Below are 23,762 nucleotides of genomic sequence, written 5' to 3'. Positions count from 1 at the left end.
CACGGTGCTTTTGCCACGCTGCCGTATAATGGGCTGGTGCAAAATGCGTGCCCCGGGGCTAAGGGGAGCGTGCGGGAGAGTTCCCGCAGTAGGTGCTTGTGCATAACGAGGGGGAGGAGGCTGAGCGGCGATCCCGGGAGCGGCGGGGAAGAGCCTCGAGGAGGAGGCGGGGAACTCGGTAAAAAGGCTCGGGCGATGATCTGAGCGAGAGGGTGTAGGAAGTCCGTACCCTCGGGAAACTGCCGGACTCCTGCGGGCCGTTGCAAAGGATGGAGCGAGCGTGTCCGGGAGTCGGGAGCGGGCTGAGAGGAGCCCGCGTTCATCGGCTTGGGAAATCGATACGTTACGGACTTGGGCTCACAGCGTTTCTGTTCCTTTTCCAGCGAGGCTGAGCTGTGTGGGAGCAGGGACGCGAGGGAAGGATGCCTGTGGTGTGGCCAACCCTGCTGGACCTCAGCAGGGATGAGTGCAAGAGGATCCTGCGCAAACTGGGTACAGTAAGATGCAATTTGTGGCTCTCTGTGTTTGCCCTTCTGAGATTTGCCTGCCTGCTGCTTCCATGGAATAATACACCTACAGGCAACTTGCAAGCAGTGTCCTGCATCTTCCACGTGTCATTGGTTTGACAGCCCTGGCTCAAAATGTTAAAATGAGGTTTGGTAGATACTCTCAGCCCCAGCAAAGTGAATGGAGGGGAGTGGTTTTGGTTTGGTCCAATCTCCCGTGGATGTCCTGGTTGCAGTGTTGCACTGCTGAGGTTTTTTTTGCCACTGTTATCATGCAACAAGATGCTCTGTGAGAGGAGAGTCTTTGGGGTTCTTTTTTGTTTTGTTCCCCCCCCCTTCCCCCAGTTCTGTGTTTAGACACCTTGTTGTACCCAAAAAATATATCGTGGAACCCTGGCTTAACTGGCACTGTAGGACTGAGTTCAAGTGTTAAAGTTACTACTGTGGAGACTTAAAACAGGGGGGGAAAGAAATGGTGCTGGTTTGTGATCTGCAGTGACACACGTCAGGGCAGGGGGAGAACCATGTCCTGGCTCAGCTGCCACAGCCACAGGAGCTCTTTGTATTGTTTCAAATGTAGCTCAGTGTCTGAGCCCCCTGCCCAAGGCATGGGTACTGGGACGTGGTTTTGTGCTCTGCCCTCGTGGGTCTGTGTGTATGAGGAGAGATGCTTTTGTATTTTGTAAAGTAATAAAAACGTTTGCTCTTTCCTCAAGCATCCTCTTTTGGCTGGCACAGGAGAGAGAATCCTTTGTTAGACCTTTGGTCAGATCCAGAACAGTTGGTTTTGAGTTCTTGGGGCTGAGTTTATTTAATTAAGGGGGTTTCTTGCCAGTTAAATGATGTATAATACTAGAAGGGAAGAAAAAAAGCCTTAGATTTCTTTTGAGATTTCTTTTGAGATTTCACTCTGAGGACCATGATGTTGGAGATGATGTCAGGAAGAAAGCTGAGCTCCCTCTGACTTCCTGTGACCATCAAGTGACAGCTTTTCCTGTTCTCATTTTGCTTGAATGCTCAGAGATGATGTGCTGTGTTTCCTAGCTGTGCCAAGGTTCCCACACGTTTTGAAGCCATCCACTTGATGTTTTGAGAGTTGAGAGTTTATTTTCCCTCCCTTTGCCCTTTTAATTTCATTCCTTGGGAATGTGGGATGTGTATTCTGTTGAAAGGGTGGCACAGATGTCGCACTCAGCCCTGCAATAAGATGGGCATCTCTTAAGGTGACAGCCCTGAGCCTCAAGCAAGGCTTCAGAAGTACAAAAACGAGGAGCAAGTGCAGGATGCCAAAGGCTTTGGGCTGGATGTGCACTCCTGAGTTTTGTGACTGGAGCTGTACTGGCCGGGAGCGCGGAAAAACCCTCCCCCCGAGCTGCCGGGTGTGCTGGCACAGCCCTGCCCTGCAGCTGAGCCAAGCAGGGCTGCAGCTACTCCTCCCTCACTGACATAACCTGGGCCGACAGGAAGGGGAAAAAAATTAAAAAAAAGAATCCCTTTTTTTTTTTTGTTCTGCTGGCACGAGCCGTGTCCCCACGAGGGGGCCCTGCCAGCGGGGCAGGGCTGAGGCAGAGCAGAGCAGCTCTCCCTGCAGACAGGCTGCAGGGCCCTGACCCTCACATCCAGCAACATCCATCTGCTTCCCAGAGCCCTGCTTTCCCAACTCTCTGCACAGCATCCCACTGGGCTGATGGTTCAGCAGCAGCGGGGTTACTCCAGCAGGAGTCAAGTAGGTGAGGCTGGGACACATCCTGAGGTGTGCGGTACCTGCTGCTGCTCCTGGTTATCACTGAGCTGGGTGGTGGTGGCACCTCCCACTGGAAAATTATGATATTTCTTTGGGAAACCTGTTTTGGCTGGGTTTTGATGTGTTCTGTGTTGGAAAGAGAGCGCCCCAGTTAGTGATTGCTGCACAGACACAAGCTGGTTAACAGCTCTCTGTAATCTTCACTACCTTCCAAAAGACCAGAATGTGTATTTTTAAAGCTCTAGTGTAGAGGATCTCTATTTATAATGCAGAAGGGAAAAAAAAAGTCTATCCTTGCTAAATAATTATATGGTTGTGGCTGAGAATTACTTTAAGTTGTTAACAGAGGAAAATCATTAGTATCTTAAATATTGTAACATGCTTGTCTAAATAAATGTTGATATTAGTAATAACCATCGCATTAATTAGCAAATGTTTTATAACTGAAGCTTCAAATGCTTCTGTAGGTCACTCAGCATCCCTGTGCAGGCTGCATAGTTAACCAGAGTGACTCTGCTTTGTGTTCTGGCTGCTTATGCAGGACAGGAGAGCAGGACTTCTTTTCAGCACAATTGCCTGATTTGATTTGTAAATTAGCTCTTTGGAATCCTGAACTGAAAGCTTTTCAGAACAGCATCAGTCTTTGCTTTTGCAAACTTCAGAGGTGTGAGGTTTTGGCCTGCACCTTTTATTCCTGGTTTTGGTTAGCTGGGATCTGTTGTGGGGTTGGTTTAGGTTGGTTGCTGAAATGGGCGAGTCAAATGAGAGGCACATGTATGTCAAGTATGTCGAGTCAAATGTATGTAAGGATCCAAAAGAATTTGTATTTCTGGTTTAAAGCAGGAGTTTTGATGAACGTTTCCTTGAACTGTGTGAAGCTGAGAATAGCAAGTTATTCTTTGGCCAATTAGCAGGCTCCATTATTTGCATTAGGTGTATCTTCACCCTGCTCAGTAGGACAAAATTCAGAAGTTTCAGTATCTTTTCCTGTTGTATTTTTTAGAACACCAATGGCATGACATCACAGTTACCTGGAATTACAAATTTCCTGTAAATCAGAGTTGCGTTTTTGTGAGTTAGTCTTTGTGATGGCTCTAAGTTTCAGAAGAGCTGGATTGTTTCTTTTGAGAGCAGGTTTAATTCAGTGTATTGCATTCTTTTCAGGTGCAAGCAGTTGCACATATCAAGTAAATGGGGATAAAAGATTATGATGATCGTATTTAACAAACTGGAGCTGATGTTCTCCATGCTAATTAAGGAAAGGCATTACCAAAAATCAAGTTGCTCTTTTGATAGTGTATTTCTTTTCCAGGCCAAGCTTTGCTATGGAATTTGTAATAATGATACATGTTAAAAGATTTCTTTCTCCTACTCCTAGAGAATTCTGAGCTACTCTCCAAACTGGGGGACGGTTTCTTCAAGCTTTTTGCCTGAACTGTCAGCTCAGAGAGAGCTTGACATATTCACTTGGGTTTATAAACCAGATAATCCTCTGTGATGAGACAGTTGTTTCACAGAAATGCTTCATGCTGCAGAGTAATTGACTGAGAGAGCTCTAACTCATCAATCTCTTTTGAAAAGCACTAAATAATTGGAAGACATGTTCCTCTTAATGATTTTGAAAATTAATAGAATGCTGTCAGTAATGAGGAAAACAGTGTGTGTTTTTTTTCCCCTGTGCTGTGAGCATTAAATAGAACCACCCTTTGCTCTCTCCCCTCAGAGCTGGAGGCCTATGCAGGTGTCATCAGTGCCTTACGTGCGCAGGGAGACCTCACGAAGGAGAAGAAGGATCTTCTGGGAGAACTCTCCAAAGTGCTTAGGTAACCCTGACCTCTTTAAACCAAGAGCCACGGCCTGTTTTCTTTTCTTTGGTGCTTTGTGGCAGTGTTAGAGGACTGCAGCCAGCTCATGGGTGTGTGCTGGCTTGGGGTTCTGTCAAGGTAGGACTCCGAGGTCTTGGAGCACAAGGTGCCTCAAGAACAAAAGCTGCGTGTTCTGGGTGAATTTTTCTGCCATATCCTTTAAATTTGTTGCTCCCATTAGGAGGTTGGATTCTGGCTATTTTGCAGGGATACCCTGTAAGCAGTAATGTTCTTTTTGTTCCTCAGTAATGTTTTGGAGCAATAATACAGTTCACCCTTTCTCCCTGTGACCGCGGAAGTTAAGTGACGATCTCTTGAACATAAATGCTTGCTCTCTTTCCTCTCTGAGGCAGATTAATCATAAGTTTAATTTCAGCTGGAGCTTTTAGATAAATGTTCATGTCTCCCCCTGACTGAAATAAATGGCTGGTTTTCCACAGCATTTCCACGGAGCGACACCGCGCCGAGGTTCGGCGGGCGGTGAATGATGAGCGGCTGACCACCATCGCACACAAGTGAGTCACGGGGCCTTGGTGCCCTGATTGCCACGAGTACCCCTTGGAAAAACCCATTAGGCCTCAGCTGAATGATGGGACTTTGAAGATCCATGGTGGTTTTAAGAACAGTAGTTAAAACAGTGTGTGGGTGAAAGAATTGCTGTGTCAGGTCTACATCAAGGAGTAGAAGCAGTTCTTTAGTACAGTTAGATTTTGGATCTGAGGCTGTCCCATGCACTGTACAAGTACAATGTAAGACACAGTCTGGTGGCATGAAAAGCTTTCTGTAAGACAGACCAGAAGAAACAGAATGGAGGAAACAGAGAAGTTCCTAAGCAGGATGAACATGTTTGCCTTATTACTCACTTCTTGGTTTGCCTTTAGTTTTGTTTTAATCCGTTTGGAAAGGTTATGTTAAGAGGGACTTAGCTACATAGGAAAAACAAAGGGAGGGGAAAGAGGTGGAAGAGATGAGTGGAAAGCAGTGCATCAGCACAGAGGGGAGAAATGGTCAGAGTAGAAAGGACCTCTGAGAGGTGCAGGGGAGCAAGAGAACAAGTAGTTATGTCCCTTTGAGAGTTACTTAACAATCTTTAAGAAAGGGGGAAAAAATAGTGAAAAATAAGCATGTAGTTGTCAAATCAGGATTCTTTTCTTGAATTGGGTTTTCTTTTTAAGTTAGTAGTTCTGGTCTTAGCATTTTACAGATCATGCATAGTTTGCCCTGAGGTGTTGCACTTCAGTGAGATGTTATAATCCAGACAAAGTGCAGTTGTGAAGTGCTGCTTCTCTTTATCTTTCCTGTGGTAATTCCTTGTGAGTGATGGTTGGTAATACAGTATTTGATTTCTATCATTCTTCAACTCATTAGGAAGGCTGACTTTGCTAGCTTTACTATATGGAATGTTTGTACTCTATATTGTTTGGTTTTAAAATGTATTTTTACCTCAGCTCTTGAAACTCCTTTTGTACTGCATGAATATGTATGAAGAATGCTGAAGCATATAGAGATTTAACAACAGAGCAGATCCTGTGTGTTTTACAGACTAATTTGTAGTAGTTTTTGCTGCAACTTGCTTGCAATATTTCATGTGAGAAGTTGTTCTTCAGAATATATTAATATATTAAGTGGGTTGATTTGCTTAAGAACACTACAGCATTGGAAAACAATTTACCATTTTGGTTTTGCTGATTTGACAAATGACTCGTGTAAAATAGTCATAAACAGAAACACTTCTCCACTTAGGTAAGAACAGCATTTTTAACAAACATTCTAGTTTGTGTGTAAGTACTAAGGCAAGAGCAAGTGGTAGCAGGAGACAGGTTTCTGCTTAGGAAGATGCTCAGGGTGTATTTTAATAATTTCATGTTCTGTCACCTTGTTTGGGACTACTTTGGTAAAGTCTTGAACTCTCCTGTTCAGCCAAAACAAGATTAGCATTAGAAGCTGAGGGCTTTTCCCTGTAACATAGTCCATTTCAGGAGTCTTTTATGAAATCTGTTGGGTTTCTAGGTATTGCTATCCAGAAGTAGAGGGTACCAACTCTGCCTGAATAGTAGCAAACCTAATAAGGGAGTTTGAGTGTGATGCCCACACACTTCTGAGCCCTGTAAAACAAAACAGTAAGAGAAGAATCACCTCTTCAATTTAATGTGGGAGGTTTTCTGTGTTGGCTGAGAGAGGTGAGGGCCCTCATGAAACAAAGAAAGTTGAACGTTAGCGCTGGAGTATGTCCTGAACTGCCTTTTAGACTTTCACCGTTGGGGGGGGGGGGAAGGTACTTAAATAAGAATCCTGAGCATTCAGAAACTGGGCAAAGACTTACAGGATGTGCCTTTCTGTTCAGCATGTCTGGCCCCAACAGCTCCTCGGAGTGGTCCATCGAGGGCCGTCGCCTGGTGCCGCTGATGCCGCGGCTGGTGCCGCAGACGGCCTTCACCGTCACCGCCAACGCCGTGGCCAACGCCGCCGTGCAGCACAACTCCTCCCTCCCCCTGCCTGCAGACACCGGCAGCAAGGAAGGTGAGGGGCACAGGGGACCCTGCTGTGACCCGGGGCAGCGTAGGGATAACGTCACGGCAGAAATCGGTGTTAGAAATCAAAGGTGGTATTGCAAGGCCGGGTTCGGCGGGGCTTGGAGCAACCTGGGCTAGTGGAAGGTGTCCCTGCCCGTGGCAGGGGGTGCAACTGGATGAACCTTATTAAAGTTCCTTCCAGCACAAACCCTTCTGATTCAATGAAAAAAAAAAAATCCCGAATCTTTCTTATCAAACGTTATTCACAGAAAATATAAAAAAACCCTTTTTTTTTAAAGATACCTTTCCAGTATTCTGCAGCATAAATCTGGCAGCTTTGTGTTGGTAAGCATACTAGCAACTGAGGCAAAAAAATCCCAGTTTGTCAGGAAATGAAGGGAACATTCACCGATTAACTTCTTCAACTCTGTAAGCTTTAAAAACTTGTACCAGTGGCTTAAGATTTGGTAGAGTTCTGTAAGTGATCAAAGGCACTTCAGAACACTTTGTTTTAAGAATGTAAGTGGATTTTGGTGGAAGTCAAGAAAATGTTGGTTTGGTTTTCTGTTTGTGTGGTTGGTTTTTTTTTTTTCAGATCAGACATACTAAGGTAACACTTTAAAAGGTTGTTTTCTGCTTTCCCTATGCCTTTGAAATAATGGTGGTACACATTCCAGCTGGCTTGGCTGAACAGGCCTGAATTGTGCTTTATGCAACTGGAACATGTGTAACACTTCTTGGAAACAGGCTGTTTCATCCTGCTTTTGTGAGATACTGCATCACTGTATTATTACATATAAGCAATGGTTTAAAAAAGCTGATTAGCAAAATCAGTCTTCCTTACCAAAGGAATATTTTGGTTGTTTCAGCTGGTGTACTGCTGGGGAGAGGCAACAGCACTTTTCTATCAGTTACAAGTCTAGATATGGTTGTTTACAGAAAAGCAGAAAGATCAAAGCATTGAATTAATTCTAAAGTAAAAAAGAACAAATTATGAAGTAAAACATCAGATAAATACCAAAAAAGCTCACGTTGGCAGCACAGATTTCTGGGGGTGGGAGGAGGAGGGAGGTTAGATTTCTGTGTTGTCTTTGAAGGCCCTGAGCTCCGTGGCCATGCTTAGCTGAAGCTGGGGAGCATTCCACAGTGCCAGGATTGCAGAGGTAGGAATGGGGGTAATGACCCAGTGAGTCTCTGGCTTCCATTTCAGTTGTTAACACAGCGACAGAATAATGGGATTCTGCACTGCAGTTGTATGGAAGGTGTCTTTTCTCCTCTTCAGTGGTGGTTTGCTATTCCTACACAAGTACCACTTCAACCCCAACATCCACCCCAGTTCCAAGTGGCAGTGTAGCAACAGTGAAGTCCCCCAGGCCCGCCAGCCCAGCCTCCAGTGTAGTCGTCTTGCCAAGTGGAAGTGCTGTGTACGTCAAAAGTAAGTGATCCCAGCACCTGCTGCACCAGAGGGAAGGAAAGGGACAGTCTGGGGGCTGGAGCACAGACTGAGTTAAACACTCGGACCCTGGGCAAGTCACTGAAGGCCTCTGTGCCTTCGTTTAGGTCAAAGAATGAATTTATTGCTTCCCTTTTCCTGAGAAATTGTGTTCAGGATGAATCCGCTGGCAGCAGAATGCTGCAGGGAGCAGTAATGCTGCAAGGACAACAAGAGGGGAAGAGATTTTGAAAATAAAATATAGAAATTGCTGTGTATCAGTGGATTTCTAATCCATCTTGTTGAGAACTTGTCTTTAAGGTGGCTCTGCTGGTTGCTTCTGCAGAGGACTTCCCTCTTCACTCTGCTTCAATAATGCATAGTATTCACTTCCTTGAATTAGAAAAGGTCCCTCCTTTCCACTTTCACAGTTGACACAGACCTTTTTTTTTTTTTAGGATGCAATTTGGCAGGCATTTATGTGCTTACATATTGACTATGTCTGGCCATTTTGTGATTGATTTGGAAGTCAGTCTTAGTGAGACTTGCCTTCCTGGGCAACTGTGAAGGCTTCATATGAATTCCAACCAGATTCCCATCTTCATGTATTTAAATTTGGAAATAGAAACAGTCTTTTTTTTGTGCCATTGTGTCCCCTTCTTTGTTTGGCTAATAAATCAGCTAGTTCTAAAGGCAGAGTGCAGCCTCATGTGTATGCCCTCAGTGTACGTAGTTTATTTTACTAATAATTAAAATGTTTCCTTTAGTCCTTATTTGGTATCTGTCAAAATGACAAAGAAAGATTAACAGCGAAGGTTATAAGTGGTATTTTTATGCTTGCTGTGGTTATCTTTAATATTTTTTAAATTATTTCGGTCTTTCTGCTCTATGTGTGCATTTGTATAAGCTGCTAGCCAGTCAGAAATGTCACACTGTACTTAAATATAATGTTACCTGCACACCACCATCCTTAGTGGCTGTGTCAGCCCAGGGAACCCAATGCATTAAGGTTCTTCTGATTTATGCACTAATCACTTGGCTTCAGTTTAAAGATTCAGGGGAGAATGTTCTTAACATCTTAAAAATTTAATGTAGTCCTCTATTGAATTATTACATGGTAATGAGTATCAAACCAGTCTAGACACATGATAGAGGGTTGATCATTTTTATTCTGCCTGTCCCTAGATTTCATTTTTCCCCCACTTTGTGTGCTTCATTTTGTTGTTTTGTTTTTAAGAAATCACGTGTCTGTCAGAGAATGTTACATCAGTCCCATTAATTTTCACAAAGCTGCTCAGAAGCAAATTTGGGAGGTGTGAGTTGTAGTTCTGCCTTTGGCACTGGTGTGTGGGGTGCCCTCTCCCCAGCCAGAGCCTCACTGAGCCATTAACCCCTCCCTGCCTCTGCTTCCTCACCTGTCAGGGGTGACTTACAGTGGACCTGGGTTACCTTTGAGCTGAATGCCTGTGCTTGACCTTGTACAAATGCAATTTCTAACGTGACATGAAAGGAAAAACGTTCCTGCAGAACCCCAGCAGTGAAAACAGGGGATGAAATGAGCTGTGCTTAACATAAAATAATGCTCTGCTAGTTTATTCTTACTTTCTTACTTCTTGGTTGGTTGGTTGTTGGGTTATTTGGGGTTTTTTTGTGGTTGAGGACCACAAATAAATAGTTCTCTCTTCTGTATTTCTTGATGCCCCAGCAAAATAACAGCTGTGTCCTAACATTTCAGCTGCTTGTGGACTTTGGATTCAAATGGATTCTGAGGTTCTGAAACTCCTGCACATGTTCAGTGTGATTAGTGCACTCACAGTTATAAGTTTGCATAGTGCACTCACTATGTGAGTAATACTTAAAAGCCTGTCCATGATAAACCCTGAAGTCATGTAACCAAACCTCTCCTCTGTGGAGGGAGATCACCACGAGGCTGGTGCAGTAAATTGTGGTTAGAGTTTCCTTGTGCTGCTGCAGCCACAACTGTGGGCTGGAGTTCAAAGGCAGCTCCAAACGAAGCCTTTGCTTCTCTTCCCTGGGTCAGGGTCCCTCTGTGGGCATGGCTGCTGTCCTTGGGGAGGGACCTGCAGAGGAGAGGGGGCTCCTGCTGGCACAGAACCCCATTCCTCAGAAGTTACTTGCTGTGCTACTGGGCACTTCCTTGTCCATGTTAATTCCTGCATCTTCACTTTTTGAATGCTTGAATGTGATTTTAATTAGAGATTGGCCATAATTAGACCTTGACTCTAATTAGAGGTTGACTGCCAACCCAGTTTGCTGGAGTTACCAGCAGCAAGGCTACTCTTTGCTGTGATGGGGCTTTTTGTCTTCAAGCCCCAGGCACAGGGAACAGGATCTCCAGTTGTCTTCTGCACAAGCAGGATTGCATCTCTTCAGCTTCTCTCTGGTTGTTTGGGTTTCTTTTTTTAAACAGCTTGACACTGGTTAACATAAATCTCAGAATCACTGCCTTCAATGCTACCCACTAGCTGTAAGAATTTGGTTATTAACTTGTGTCTTTCTGTAATCTAGACCAACTTATGAAGCTCTTGCCTACTTTGGAAAGTTTCGTTTGGGTTTAAGATCCATTAATCATGCTTTTATCCTTTACTGAACTGAATAGTGCAGCAGTTTCTTTTTATATGTGTGCAGTAGATGCTTGTGAGGCAGAAGGAACTCTTTTGAGCCTGGGCTTGGTTTGTTTTTCATGACTGTGTTTTATATCCGTTTTATATCTGTTGCTCAAAATGCACCAAAGAAGGGAAAAGCTGATAAAGTGAGGTTAAATCCTCATAGTTAAACTGAAAAAAGGATCTCAAGGTGCTGTATTGAGGTGAAAGGGAGAAGGGTACTGTAGGGATAAGCATGGCATGGAAGTAGGTGCAAAGGCTGAAATCAAGAAGACTGTAGGAGGATAAACTTTGCAGTTGCTGCAAACAAAACCACCACCACCACCACCAATGCAGTGAGAAGTTTTTAAATTGAAATGTGCATGGCATTGTGCCAACCCTAACCCCTCATCAGTCAAACTTCTGGAGGCAGAATGAAATCCCTGTGCTGGCTCTTGTGTTCTTTGAATCCGTCAACCTGAGTGAAGTAACCCAGTAACTGAGCAGCTGGGGTTTTTGGGAGGGAACCTCTGGTTCCTGGCACTGTGAGTGTGGTCTGTGCCAAGGACTAGGAGTGTCTGAGGTGTGATCCAGCTTGGTTGTGACCGTGAGATGTAATTTACCCTCTGTTCCTTTTTATCTTACTTGCAAGAGGGTGTCAGACTCCAGGAGTGTGTAGTGTTTTGGGGAGCACTGGGAGCTGCAGGCAGGGGCAGTGTAACTCAGCAGAAGTGTTTCTTTTCCAGGTGTCAGCTGCTCGGACGACGATGAAAAGCCCCGCAAAAGGCGGCGAACGAATTCCTCCAGCTCTTCCCCCGTGCTCCTGAAAGAAGTCCCGAAGGCAGTGACTCCTGTCACTAAAACTATCACAGTGCCTGTAAGTGGCAGCCCCAAAATGAGTAACATAATGCAGAGCATTGCCAACTCCCTGCCACCACACATGTCGCCTGTGAAAATAACCTTCACGAAGCCCTCGACGCAGACGACAAACACCACAACACAGAAGGTATGTGGGGGAAGCTGCCAAATGTTCCTCTGTTCTGCTTCTGTCAATGAGTAAGATGTGATGTTTGACTCTTCCTTTCTGTGAACTGTCTGGCTGGTTTTTAAGGATTGCCCTTGGGATAAGGTAATCCCTCGTTAAACCGAACCGAGAGAAAACCGAGCTCTTGTGTGACTTTAGTTCAGCTGTGTGTGAAAGGACCTGGATTGACAGCCGTGGAGACTGAAGCCCTCTTTTTATCCACAGAACAGGTACAGCACAGGCAGCGGGAGTGCAAGCTTCCCCCAGACTGCCCCAGCCATGTGCCTCAACCCTGACCTGAAGGGACCACTTCTAGGGATGAGAGGGGATTCAGTCTCCATGCTCATTCAATTCTTGGCCTCTCTGGTGAGACTGCCAGCAAGGTTGCCAGTTAGTACCCTTTGTGGTGTTGGGTTTTGTGATATGGACACTAGTCCACTGAGAACTGGATCACATAGGCCACTGAACAGCCTTCAGATGGTAACAACTGTTGGTCAAAGGTAATCTTTCTTATTTCTATTTTCCTTATTTATAATTATTCTTTGCAGTAGTAGAATTCCAGGAGAGATGGCATGGGCTTTCCCTTGCCAAGCTTTTTATCTAGAGGCTAGTTTCCTTGGCTCTATAAAGCATATTCTTGGAGCTGATCAAAGACTGGGGGGCTTTATTTTCCTTTCAGTACTAGTGTGCCATTTCTCATTCTGCATTAACAGTGGTCAAAATCAGTTGCATTATTTCAGCTGAGTGTGCCCAGCTTCCACCACGGTGCAGTGTGTGGGAAAGGTTTTCCCTGTTGAAGTTGTGTACTAGACTCAGATTTTTACGTGCCTAATCTATGGCACGACTGTTTTCCCATGCTTTAGGAAGCATATCAGATGTGTCTGTTTTTCTGTTCTTAAGATGTAAAAAAAAAGATGAATGGCTCAGACCAAGTTCATTCTTGGCACAGTTATTAATTAAGGCAGACTTCAGGGAGGGGGGTGTCTCTGTGGAGTTAATTTGACCTCGATGCTGACAGACTGATGGTAGGCTGGCCACTAACAAGCATTTTTTTCTGACTGTGAGAGACTGACTGTTGAGCTCAAACCTTCACATGGTGTTTGTTCTATTAGTCTTAATTGTTTTATGACTCTCTTTGGATTAGCAGGTTCCCATGTCCCGATTTTTGGAAACTTTAAAACCAAGTAAGATTAACTGAAGTAGTGTGCAATAAAGATCTTGCTCTCTCTGGCCTTTTCCCACTCCAGGGCTCTTTGATGCTTTCATTTGATTCACTGTTCTATAAGTGTCCTTAATCAAATTTCATAGAAATCCACGAGTGAGCATAAACCATCCAGTAAATGTCCTGCATTGAGTGCAGCAAATCCACAGCTGCTACAGGGCTTAACCACCCGTCCTGCTGCTCGTTAGGCTCATCTTTTGTGCACAGACAATTGTTTTGCCTTAAATGTCTGTAGGGTTGGATTAAGTATGGGTGTTATATATCGTGGTAATTAAAGACAGAGAGTATTAAATCTCCAAAAGAATGGACTGTTGGTGTTTGCTGCAGTTGTGCCTCTGCCTGTTCTGACATGGGAATTTTAGGGTTTGCTGTGCACAGTATTATCTGACTCCTACTAATCTGCAGTGACAGGAAACTCAGTGCTGGTTTGGTGAGGCAGCCAGGGCAGAGTTTGTATCTGAACTTGTCACACTGCCCTCTTTTGTTGGATTTAGATGTACCAAAACATGTCACTGGATCGTTTTGGTGGGAGAAGTCCCCTTCCGTAGTTTTCAGTGGAAAGTCAGACTTGTTCCCTCATATCCAGCAGCACATTTCCAAGCTCACTGTGAGCTCTTGGATATGAATGAAGGTCCTCGTCTCTCCATGGCAGCTTTTTGAATTGCTTTGACATTTTAGTAGGGTGAAGGCAGATTTGTGGTAACAACTAATAATGTCACAACTCTGGTTCCTGGATTGTCTGATAATAAAGTCCCCTGTCTAGGACACAGAAGGAATCCAGTTAGTGAAGTTCCTGGCAGTCAGAGCCTTTATTTTTCAGGAACTGGGTTTGGATGTCTGTCAAAATGGAGCTGACAGGACTAATTTCAGTGCATGTTGGGATTTAGTTTTTACTGTAACAATTACAGTCAACAACAAAAAAGCCAACTTGATTTTTTTTTTGTGTGTGTGTGTGTATGTTTAAAACCAAGCAGTCTCTGTAAAACATGTCATGCAGTTTTGGTAACCAAGAGAGATTCTTTTGATCCTTTCAACATATACGTGAGAAAACAGTATTTCAGAAGTATGAAAGTTGTGATTTGAGCTTTTACATTTTTAACCAAATTTTGTTTTCTGGATGCACTTCACACATGAAGTTCACTGAACTTTGTTCCGCTGTGTTAATTTTGAAAGATGAAATGGCACAGAGAGACCCAAACCTGCTTAGTCATGGTACAGCAGTCACTGCTGAGCTGCAGTGCTTTACAGGCCCTACTCCTTGCATGATTAAATCACGTGTTTTTAAGTGATAGTCTTGGACTGATGGTTTTTCTCTGTCCCTGAAGGAAGAAAATGGTCTTCAGGACTTTGATTGTGCCCAGATTCATTCTATGTGTCTGTACTTAGGAGAGATGCTGAACTTGCCCTGTTGCACTGTGGTTTATATTCACACTAACCTACCTTTTGTAACTGCAGGGTGTCCTTTGACACCTGTATTCCTGGGTTAGTTACCCTGGGTGGAATGGAGCTGACCCTGAGTCAGACACTTGGGAGGTGTTTCTGGTGTTAACTGACAGTGTAGGGAACAGGTAAAGCTCCAGAGCCACATTTTCCCCTGCAGTTCTCCCACCAGAACCAAGCTGTGCCATGTTCAGCTCCTCTGCATGGTTGTGGCCTAAGAGCAGTTTGAGAAGGGGGTTTTAATTAAATCCAGGTTGGGCAGAAGGCGAGATTAAGACTGATGCAAAGAAATGTTCTCCCTGGAAGGCGCAGGGAGAACTGCTCAGGTGTGGGCAGCCTGCTCCAGGGGACAGTGAGATTTTGGGTTTCCTCAGATCAGGACATGAAAGGCTGAGCTAAGGAGCAGAGACCATAAAACTGAGGCCTGGGGCAAAAGGAGAGGCAGAGGCAGCCATAGCCACAGTGGGGAAATTTGCTGCTCTTACTCCGTCCACGTGGTTATTGCCTTTTATTTTTGTCCTCCATTTTTCTTTAAACAAATTATAAACTGCTCAATCTTTTGCTTAAGTGTATTTTTGGTGCCATTATCATATTATTTCTTTATCAGGCGAGGTTTCAGTAGTCCCTGGGTAGCAGTGTAAGGCTTTGTGTGTGAGCTGACCCAGGTTTCTTTGCTCCTCCTGTACTGTTTTGTTCTGTCTGCTCTTGTTACATGGAATCATTAATAAGTTGATATTTTCAAGGTTTTAATAAACTAAATTTTTATTGGAACAATTGCATTATTAAAATAATTTCTCAATACTCTTGCATGGTAAACTGAAGATATGTTGTATTTCTGTGCTTTTTTTCCTATTTTAACTGTGTAAGTACAAGAAGGTACATATAAGTAGAATAAAAGTTTTCTTTATGTAAACTGTCCCCATATTCAATAATAAATAATAATAAAGGCTTAGTTTTCTAGGTCAGCTGCTTCAGGACAGACCTCTTCCAATCTTGTCATGAATTCTCTGGTTTTCTATGTCAGATCAGATTCATAGAGTTGTAATTGTAACTTGCACTGGGATGATGTTTATTCTCTTCAAACAAATGGTTTTCAGGCATATAAGGAAAAATTTCTAGTTCCTGAGAGCACTAATTAGAGCAGAAAATGTTTCAAACCTCAACCATTTTTCTTGCACTGATGAAACATTGTTTACAGCCTTGTAGGTCAAAAATATTTCCCATTATTGGCTCAGCAAGTGCTTGTTAATTGTTAAAGAGAAAAACCCCATCACCTATTCTCTCTCATTGCCATTTCTTGCTATTTGTGCAAGGTTTGGGAGAATGGTGCTTAAATCTTGCTGAACCTCCATTCAGTTCCATTGAAAATGGGCTTCAGGCTTCCTGGCTCAGTATAATGAAGTCAAGCAGTTCGTTTCTGTCTGTTTGCCTTCAGACATGAGATAATGCTATTTTAATTGCACAGTAATGGTTTTCCTTAAAAAAAAAAATCCTTCTAATTTTGAGGAAATGTTTACCACCACTTCTTTAAAATAATTGAAACTTTCTGTTGCCAGCAAATGTGATTATGACACTCTTAAATGCTCTTAATAATCACGTATCTCTAAAACTAAATACACAGGCGGGCCCATAACTGCACTTTTATGCTCCTGAACGCGTGCGAAGGACAAATGAATTTCCTGTTGTTCTTCTTTTTTTCTTCTTTCAGGTGATAATAGTAACCACCTCTCCAAGCTCAACTTTTGTACCCAACATCCTGTCCAAGTCCCACAACTATGCAGCAGTCACCAAGCTGGTCCCCACGTCGGTGATCGCCTCGACGACGCAGAAGCCGCCGGTGGTGATCACGGCGGCCCAGCCCTCGGTGGGCAGCAACAGCAGCAGCTGCCCCGCTGCCCCCTGCACTGCCAGCACCATTGCTGTCACTGCTGTCGTGTCCTCCACGCCCTCCGTGGTCATGTCCACCGTGGCACAAGGTATGGCCCTGACTCTGCCTTTCCAGGGGGTCTTATCCGAGGGATTGCGCTTTGGAGAATGACGCTTCGGGCAGCGTCACTTGGTGTCTGATGGGTAAAGCACAGGAGATGTGGGAGGAGCCTGCTGATGGAACTAAGCCAAGAGACTCCACAAAAGTTCTTGCTGAACTCTTTTTCCTCTTTACTTCAACAGTTAGTGTGCAGATCCTCTTTTCAGGGGGAATGTGGTGGGGTGGTGTGACATAGTTTTTGATCATTAAAACGCTGTAGCCTCCAAATGACTGGCTTTGAGAACTCCACCTGCTGCATGGAAGGGGATGTTTCCAATATTTGAAGGTGATTGCTTCTCTTAAAAGCCTGGTTTACAAAAACATGCAAAGCTAACATCAAAGAAACACAACTTCAGTTTAACACACCCCGATGACAATTATGAGAGGTAGAGAAGCGTTTACATCTTGTTATCTGTGTATTTTATCAGCACGTCAGTTCTAAAGTCCTTTATAATTAAGGCCTGAGTGGACCTGATTAAAATTTTCAGGTTTCTGATTTCAAGTTGCAGCTGTGTGTGCCAGCTGGACTGTTCAGCTTCACAGCCACCAGCTAACCTTTGAAAGGGAAGCTGGGAGTGAATGAAGGGATCTTAATGAGCAGCACTTAAAAAACCCCCACCTGACAGTGACAAGTGTCACATCACAGTTTTTCCTGGCTTGTGTTTTCCATTCTTGTTCCACACTACAAAACTGGGTAACCATATCAAGGCTGACGAGGTATTTTCCTTCCATATTGCTTCTATTAATATAATCAGATACTAATCCACAGAGCAGAAGGGCTTACAGCAGACTGTTGAAACCATTGATTTTTAGTTGGGTTTGCTTGTGGAAGAGACTTTTTAATTCTAAAATACAGTAGGTGGAGAATCTCTGTAACAGTTTTTTTTCCAGCTGTCAGTGTCAGTGCAGAAGATGCTGGTGAAACATTTTGGGACATAAACTGATAATCCCTCCCAATGTAAAGAAAGTTAAACTCCCTTGCCTCCTGACAGAGCAGTTCTGCTACGTGGGAGCTTTGTTCCCTCACAGATCCCCATGCCTTTTCCAGCAGCAAAGCCAGTTGGAATGCACAGTTGTTTTGGGAATGGCAGTGTCTGGCGATGCACTGCTCACTCTCCCCCCGTTTGCTCTCCCGCAGGTGTGTCCACATCAGCCATCAAGGTGGCCTCCACCAGGCTGCCCTCCCCGAAGGCTCTGGTGGGCAGCCCCTCGCAGCTCCTGGCGCAGTTCCCCAAGCAGCACCAGCAGCCTCCCAAGCAGCAGACTGCCACCCAGGTTCCGCCGGCCCAGCAGCAGCAGCAGCAGCTGGTGCCCTCCTCGGGGGCCCAGCAGCAGCCCCAGCAGGCCCAGCTGCCCCCTGGCATCAAGCCCACCATTCAGATCAAGCAGGAATCAGGTAGTGGGGGCTGCTCTGGGGTCGTGTTGGTGAGCTGTGGCCGCGGGGTCCTGCCCACGCTGTGCACGGGGAGCTGGATGATCTCCTGAGCGCAGCGCTGGGCTCTGACCTCGGCAGGAGGAGATGTTTGCATGTTTGCAGCCAACGTTCATTAAAGAATTTGGTTCTTTCATTCTTCTTGTTTGGTTCAGGTGTTACAGACCATGTTTTATCTCTAGAGGTTGAGAGGTATGTAAATGACTTCAAAAGTAATGTGATTGGCAGCCTGGAAGAGACCAGTTTTCTGAAGATCCAGGAGCTGTTCAACTGTATCAACTGGAAAAAGAAGTTAATCCATGTTTTAATTCTTTTCTTTGGTCCAGAAATCAAACCCTACTTTTGAGGTACTTGTCAAAACAAATACAATTAGATCTGGAAGTTGGACTGGATCCTTTTTGTAACACTGATTCATTCAGCTGACTTTGGGCAAGTCATGTAATCTTTCTTCCTTGGCTTTTCTCTGCAGTAGCATACAGTTCTTATCTCAGTAAGAAGTAATGCTTGCAAAGTTACCCACTTCTAAAGGAAGAAATGCTATAAAAGTGCAAAGTATTTTTATATATATATTAACATAAAATTAGTATTTTGTATTAATCATGTCAGTAAAATTACCATTTTGTAGTCATACTGTTTAGATCAAAGAATTAATATAGACCATAGAACAAAAAAATAAACAGAGCTATTTCTGTCCTTTGATAAAACTTCCTTAAGGATTCTCGGACCATTGCTTGAGGAAAAAATAGCTGCTAATGAAGGCAGATAAAAGGCTTCCATCCTCCCATCACTGAACAATATTTGATCAATAAGAGCTTCACTCCTTGTCTTCTCCCGTGGGTTTAGGCTCAATGTGCTTTTTAGGTAAAAGTTTCTTTAGAAATACCATTTTTTAAGCCCAGTTCCTTTTGGCTTCAAGGTAACCAATAAATCAAGAGGAAAGAGAACAGTTTACTTAAAATAACCTTCCCCAGCCAGGGTCACAGTTGCTTCCTTACAGTCACTAATGCTCTTTGTGCAAAAGGCTTTTTTTAAATTTGTTAGACTAATTAAGACCCATTAGGATTTACAGACTAAATTGTTGAAGAATTACTTCACTTTTAGATGGTTCATTATATATGAACCAATTCAGTCCTGATTGTAACCTGTTGGCTCCTGGGAAACATTCTTCTTTTTGAATCGTGGACCAGGAAAAGTTTAAAAATTACATCAAACAAAGCAATGATGGTATGGAATCCTATGCTCCAGTGGGAGTAGCTAGGAATTGAAACAGGCACTTGAAAGGCAAAGATGATGGCTGCCTTGGTATTTGCAAAACAAACAAAAAAACCCCAAACCCAAGCAAAGAAAACCCAGCCCTCAAAAATGAAATAATTTTTTTTCAGGATCAAGAATACATGGGCTCAGAATTGAAGCCTCGTGGGGCTACTTGCCCACTGGGCCTTGGTCTGAGAAAGCATTTCAGAGAGTAACTTATCGTGCCTGTATTTTAACAGTGACTTTCTCCTTTCCTAGGTGTTAAAATAATCACTCAACAGGTGCAGCCCAGTAAAATCCTTCCCAAACCAGTTACAGCGACCTTGCCCAGCAGTAGCAATTCACCCATTATGGTGGTTAGCAGTAATGGGACTATCATGACAACTAAACTGGGCACTACTCCCACTGGTAAGTTCTGGCTCTGAGAAGGGAAGGGAGGGTAAACCCAGACATCCAGGTGACCAGACATGGCTCAGTAGGGTTAAAAACCCCCACTTCTCTCTCCTGAGCAGGAAGCACAACAGCACATTCACACTCCTGCTGTTATTTATTCTACGTCAGGATTTGTGCACTGAGGGCTCTTTTACTCTTCTTGGGATCTTTGAATTGCTACACAAAAATATCATTGTTCCTTCCCCACTGGGGTTTTTTAAAGGAAGTTTTCTTTCAGCTTCTACAGATACTTTGCACTTCTGTAGCACGTTATATTGCAAAATTTACATTGATTTAACTCCAGCAGACAGGTCAGCATCATTCCTGTTTTACATATATGGGCTTTAAAAGACAGGTGACTTGCTCATAGTCCTGCAGTGAATTTATAGAAAGGCCAGTAAATTGACATTTCAACTCCCAGTGTTTTTCTGGGCATCTAATTGTATTTGTGTTTGTAATTGATTAAAGATCAGAAATAATGCAGGCTGTTCAGACTGTAAACTTGCATGAGGAAAACTTGAAAGGCAGTTTATCCTGGTTTTCAGAAAACTCTTATTTCCTGGTTTTTTTAGCATGGGTTGGGAATATTCAAGTAATAGAAATGTTAAGGTTTGAAAAGCCCTCTGAGATTACCAAGTCCGACCACTGACCCAATGCCACCATGTTCACATTAAACCCTGTCCCAAGGGCCACATCCACGTGCCTTTGGAGCACTCCCAGGGGTGGGGATTCCAGCACTTCCCTGGGCAGCCTGTTCCAATGCCTGACCACCCTTTCCATGAGCAGTTTTTTCATAGCATCCAACCTGAACCTCCCCTGGTGCAACTTGAGGCCATCTCCTCTTATCCTTAGCATAAACTAGGGGTTCATGTTGTTTTTACGACTTTTCAGGTACCTCACAGGTGCATTCTTGAATTCATTTTAAAAAAATAGCAATTTTGCAGTTTATTTAGTTGGTAAAACATGTATTGTGCACACATCTTTCTCACTGTAACAAATTGTTTTGCTCTGTGATCTTTACCCATTAAGTGTGCTATCTGCAGCACTACAAGCAGAATGGAATTGCAGTGTTTGTGGAGCTGCTGACTTATGATTTTTGAGCAAGTTTCTTTTGTAGACTCTGTTGTGTTTCCATCCAGAAAAGGACTATTTCTGAAAAAACGGCATTTTTAACGTGTTAGGTTTCTTTTGTGCTGCTGTGTGCTAAGTCCATAGAATTGCATCATCATGGTAAATTTTGTTTTTCTCTAAGAGTGTTATTTAGAGCAGTCATTGGTGCTCTTTGTAAACAACTTGTCCTGTAAGAGGAGTGTCTTTCATGATAGGGAGGGATGAGTTTTAGAAGTGCAATCAGGTGCCTGACTCTTGGGTCTCTAAGGGAGCACAAGGCAAAAACACTGGCAGAATCCAAACATCTATTGAGAATTACAGCCTTAGGCACAAGGACATGAATTAAAATAAGGCAGTCATGGAACATTTGTTAAAATACTTCAGAAGACTGGGATGTTAATTTAAAGTTGGTATAAAAAAGCTACTAAAGAATCGCGAAGGGTGGCAACAGACCGCAGTGTGGGATCTCTCTGAATAAATCTGATGCTTGGTTTCTTTTCCTAAACTAACTTATTTTTCCACAAATAGCTGGCAGAGGATCGTGTTCTAACAGTGAACTTTCTCCTTCTCTCTTTCCAACAGGCACTCCAGCGACGTACACCCGGCCCACGGTGAGCCCGTCCCTGGGGGCTCGCATGGCTGGCGCGCCAGGGGCTGCCACCTACGTCAAAACCACCAGTGGCAGCATCATCACCGTGGTCCCAAAGTCTCTGGCCACTCTGGGAGGGAAGATTATCAGCAGTAATATTGTCTCTGGTAGGCATATGAGTACCTTGATATTAAGACTTACTGCAGAAATAACTTTAGGCCTGCTCGGATTGTCCGGTGGGTTCCATGCTGAAATCGTTATTAGGAGCTTTACTGGAGAATTCAGAAGAAAAGTAGCTGAGCATGAAGAGGAAAGGAATAGGTAGAAGTTGTGAAGGTGAAGTGTTCTCAAGGATGGCAGCAGTTCTTGTGTTTAAGAAGGAAACATCAAATGTGAGGGAAGCCTGGGAGGAAAAGGGAAATGTGGGGTGGGACTGCTGTGCTGTACAGTGGGCAGAAAGGTTAGAAAACACCATTGGCCCCAGTTCAAGGCATTTTATAATCTTGATGCTGCCCTTCTCTGTTCTACTACATGTCCAAAGAACCAGAATAAAAATGAATTGTATATGTTAAATTCAGCTGTGCAGTCTCCACCTTATTTGGTATTTTATCAGTGTCAGCCTGTCCTTCCTTTAGCCCACGTTCTAACTTAAGCTTTCCCTCCCAGCTTCGTGCAGACCCTGCTGCTTATTTTTGTTAGTCTGCTGACCAGCCTGGGTTCTCTGCCAGTTCCAGAGTGGCACAGGGTGCCCAGAGAAGCTGTGGCTGCCCCACATCTGGAAGTGTCCAAGGCCAGGTTGGACAGGGCTTGCAGCAACCTGGGCTAGTGGAAGGTGTCCCTGCCCATGGCAGGGTGTGGAACTGGATGATCTTAAAGGTTCCCTTCCAACCCAGACCATTCTGGGATTCTCCAGCCTCTAAAGATAGGGTTTCTTTAGGACCAGGTCCAAGCACACTTATACCAGTAACAATTTCTTAGCATATGTTTTGGCTTTAGCTTTGCTTAGCAAAGACCTGACATGGCCCCTGCCAGCTCCCATCCCTGGAAACTGCTGCACAAGCTCTTCAGGAAACCCACTCTGGCCTGGAATCTGGCAGAGGTACCTCAGTTTTTTCAGGTCTTGATTTCTACAAAATCATATATAGGGATGCTGCAGCAGTTCTTTGGGAGCAAGTAACTTTTTTTAGCCTGTTGTGGGTATGATGAGTTGTTAAGATGATTTCTAGGCCTACTAGTGAATTTATACACAAGTGCAAGTATCATTCTCCTGAGCACCAGCTAATGTGGGGAAAGCTGTGACTGATCCTGATGAGGATAATAATGATTCCCATTCCAGATGAGTCTGGCTTCTTGTTGTGCTTGTCAGATTTAAATACAATGATTCTTCTGTAGCTCCCTGACTTCCACAGTGAAGGGGAATACACAAAATGGGATAAACTGCACACTGTTTCTTTTCCCGCAAAAATTTAGGAACTACAACCAAAATCACCACAATTCCGATGACATCCAAACCCAATGTGATTGTTGTGCAAAAGACTACTGGGAAAGGAACTACAATCCAAGGGCTTCCAGGCAAGAACGTTGTCACGACGCTGCTGAACGCGGGGGTAAGTGAGGCTCTGAGTGCCCCTGAGCCAGGTGAGCTGTGTGTGCTGCTGCATTCCTGCTGCCCAGGGCTCTCTGGAAAGCCCACTGCATGAACTCCTTAACAGACCCAGCATGCCTTGGTGTCAGGGCTGTTTGGGAGGCCACTGTGGGCCACAGGATGGGATTCTGTGCTTAAAGCCAGCTGGGAATGTTTTCAGAGTTAAAGGAAAATAGAAATTTTTGAACTTGCCTTTTTTCCCTTTGTGATGCTGAAGTGATGAAGTAGATGAACATGACTGGAATCTTCCCCTGTTTGTGCTCTAGGGAGAACCAGGGTCCTGGGTTATAAACTTGTATCCCCAACTGTTCATATTAAACAGGCAGAAATAAATTGTGCCTTCCCAGCAGGGGAACCCCCTTTCAGTATATGTGGTGTGTGACACTGTACCATCCTGTACCTGAGCATTGTACTGTCCTGAATTATTTTTTGGATAACCTGACACGTGTACTAAGAATAAAATCCAGTTTCCAGCATCAACTGAGTTCACCTCTAAGTACTAGTAAATGAAAATAATGAATGTTCCTACATTGAACTGTGAGATTTAATGCATTTAATGTAACATTTTAAAGGCTGCTTAGTAGCAGAACTACAGAGGTTTTTTTCTAAATCTTTTAGGAATTTTTCTTTTTTTTTTTAAATTTTGAACTTTCCTGATTTTCAGAATTCAAGATGTATTTTCAGACAAGTGGAAATCTTATTTTGTTACACAATAGGAACTAGGAGTATGGGAGGATATTTCTGAAACAAGTATGTTTTTCGGGATTTCCTCCTATTTGGTGGATATTGGTAGGAATATTAGGAGAACTGGCAACTAATGTTGTTACTCATTTGGTTTGTTACTCTGCAGAGCTTAAAAAAACCACGTTCAGCGTCTTTGCTCTTAAGCTATGAGGAGTCTGTTCATATATCAGCACTATTC

At 43.8% G+C, this 23,762-nt stretch overlaps 1 protein-coding gene across 1 annotated transcript in view; it reads left to right on the top strand.

Moving 5' to 3' along the window:
* The first annotated feature begins 380 nt into the window (after nucleotides 1-380).
* EMSY (EMSY transcriptional repressor, BRCA2 interacting) overlaps nucleotides 381-23,762 on the top strand; it is a 36,128-nt gene continuing 12,746 nt past the window's right edge. Inside the window, 11 exon segments of the mRNA XM_029961501.1 lie at nucleotides 381-492; nucleotides 3,974-4,073; nucleotides 4,556-4,630; nucleotides 6,460-6,635; nucleotides 7,911-8,063; nucleotides 11,413-11,672; nucleotides 16,061-16,328; nucleotides 17,517-17,774; nucleotides 19,323-19,472; nucleotides 21,189-21,362; nucleotides 22,666-22,802. Coding sequence (XP_029817361.1) covers nucleotides 423-492; nucleotides 3,974-4,073; nucleotides 4,556-4,630; nucleotides 6,460-6,635; nucleotides 7,911-8,063; nucleotides 11,413-11,672; nucleotides 16,061-16,328; nucleotides 17,517-17,774; nucleotides 19,323-19,472; nucleotides 21,189-21,362; nucleotides 22,666-22,802 — 1,821 coding nt within the window. The 5' untranslated portion in view covers nucleotides 381-422.

The sequence above is a fragment of the Manacus vitellinus genome, unplaced genomic scaffold (assembly GCF_001715985.3).
Source record: "Manacus vitellinus isolate BGI_N305 unplaced genomic scaffold, ASM171598v3 scaffold_35_pilon, whole genome shotgun sequence".
In the NCBI taxonomy this organism is placed as follows: Eukaryota; Metazoa; Chordata; class Aves; order Passeriformes; family Pipridae; genus Manacus; species Manacus vitellinus.
The sequence above is the reverse complement of the archived record's forward strand: the minus strand, read 5'-3'. Positions and strand labels throughout refer to the sequence as shown.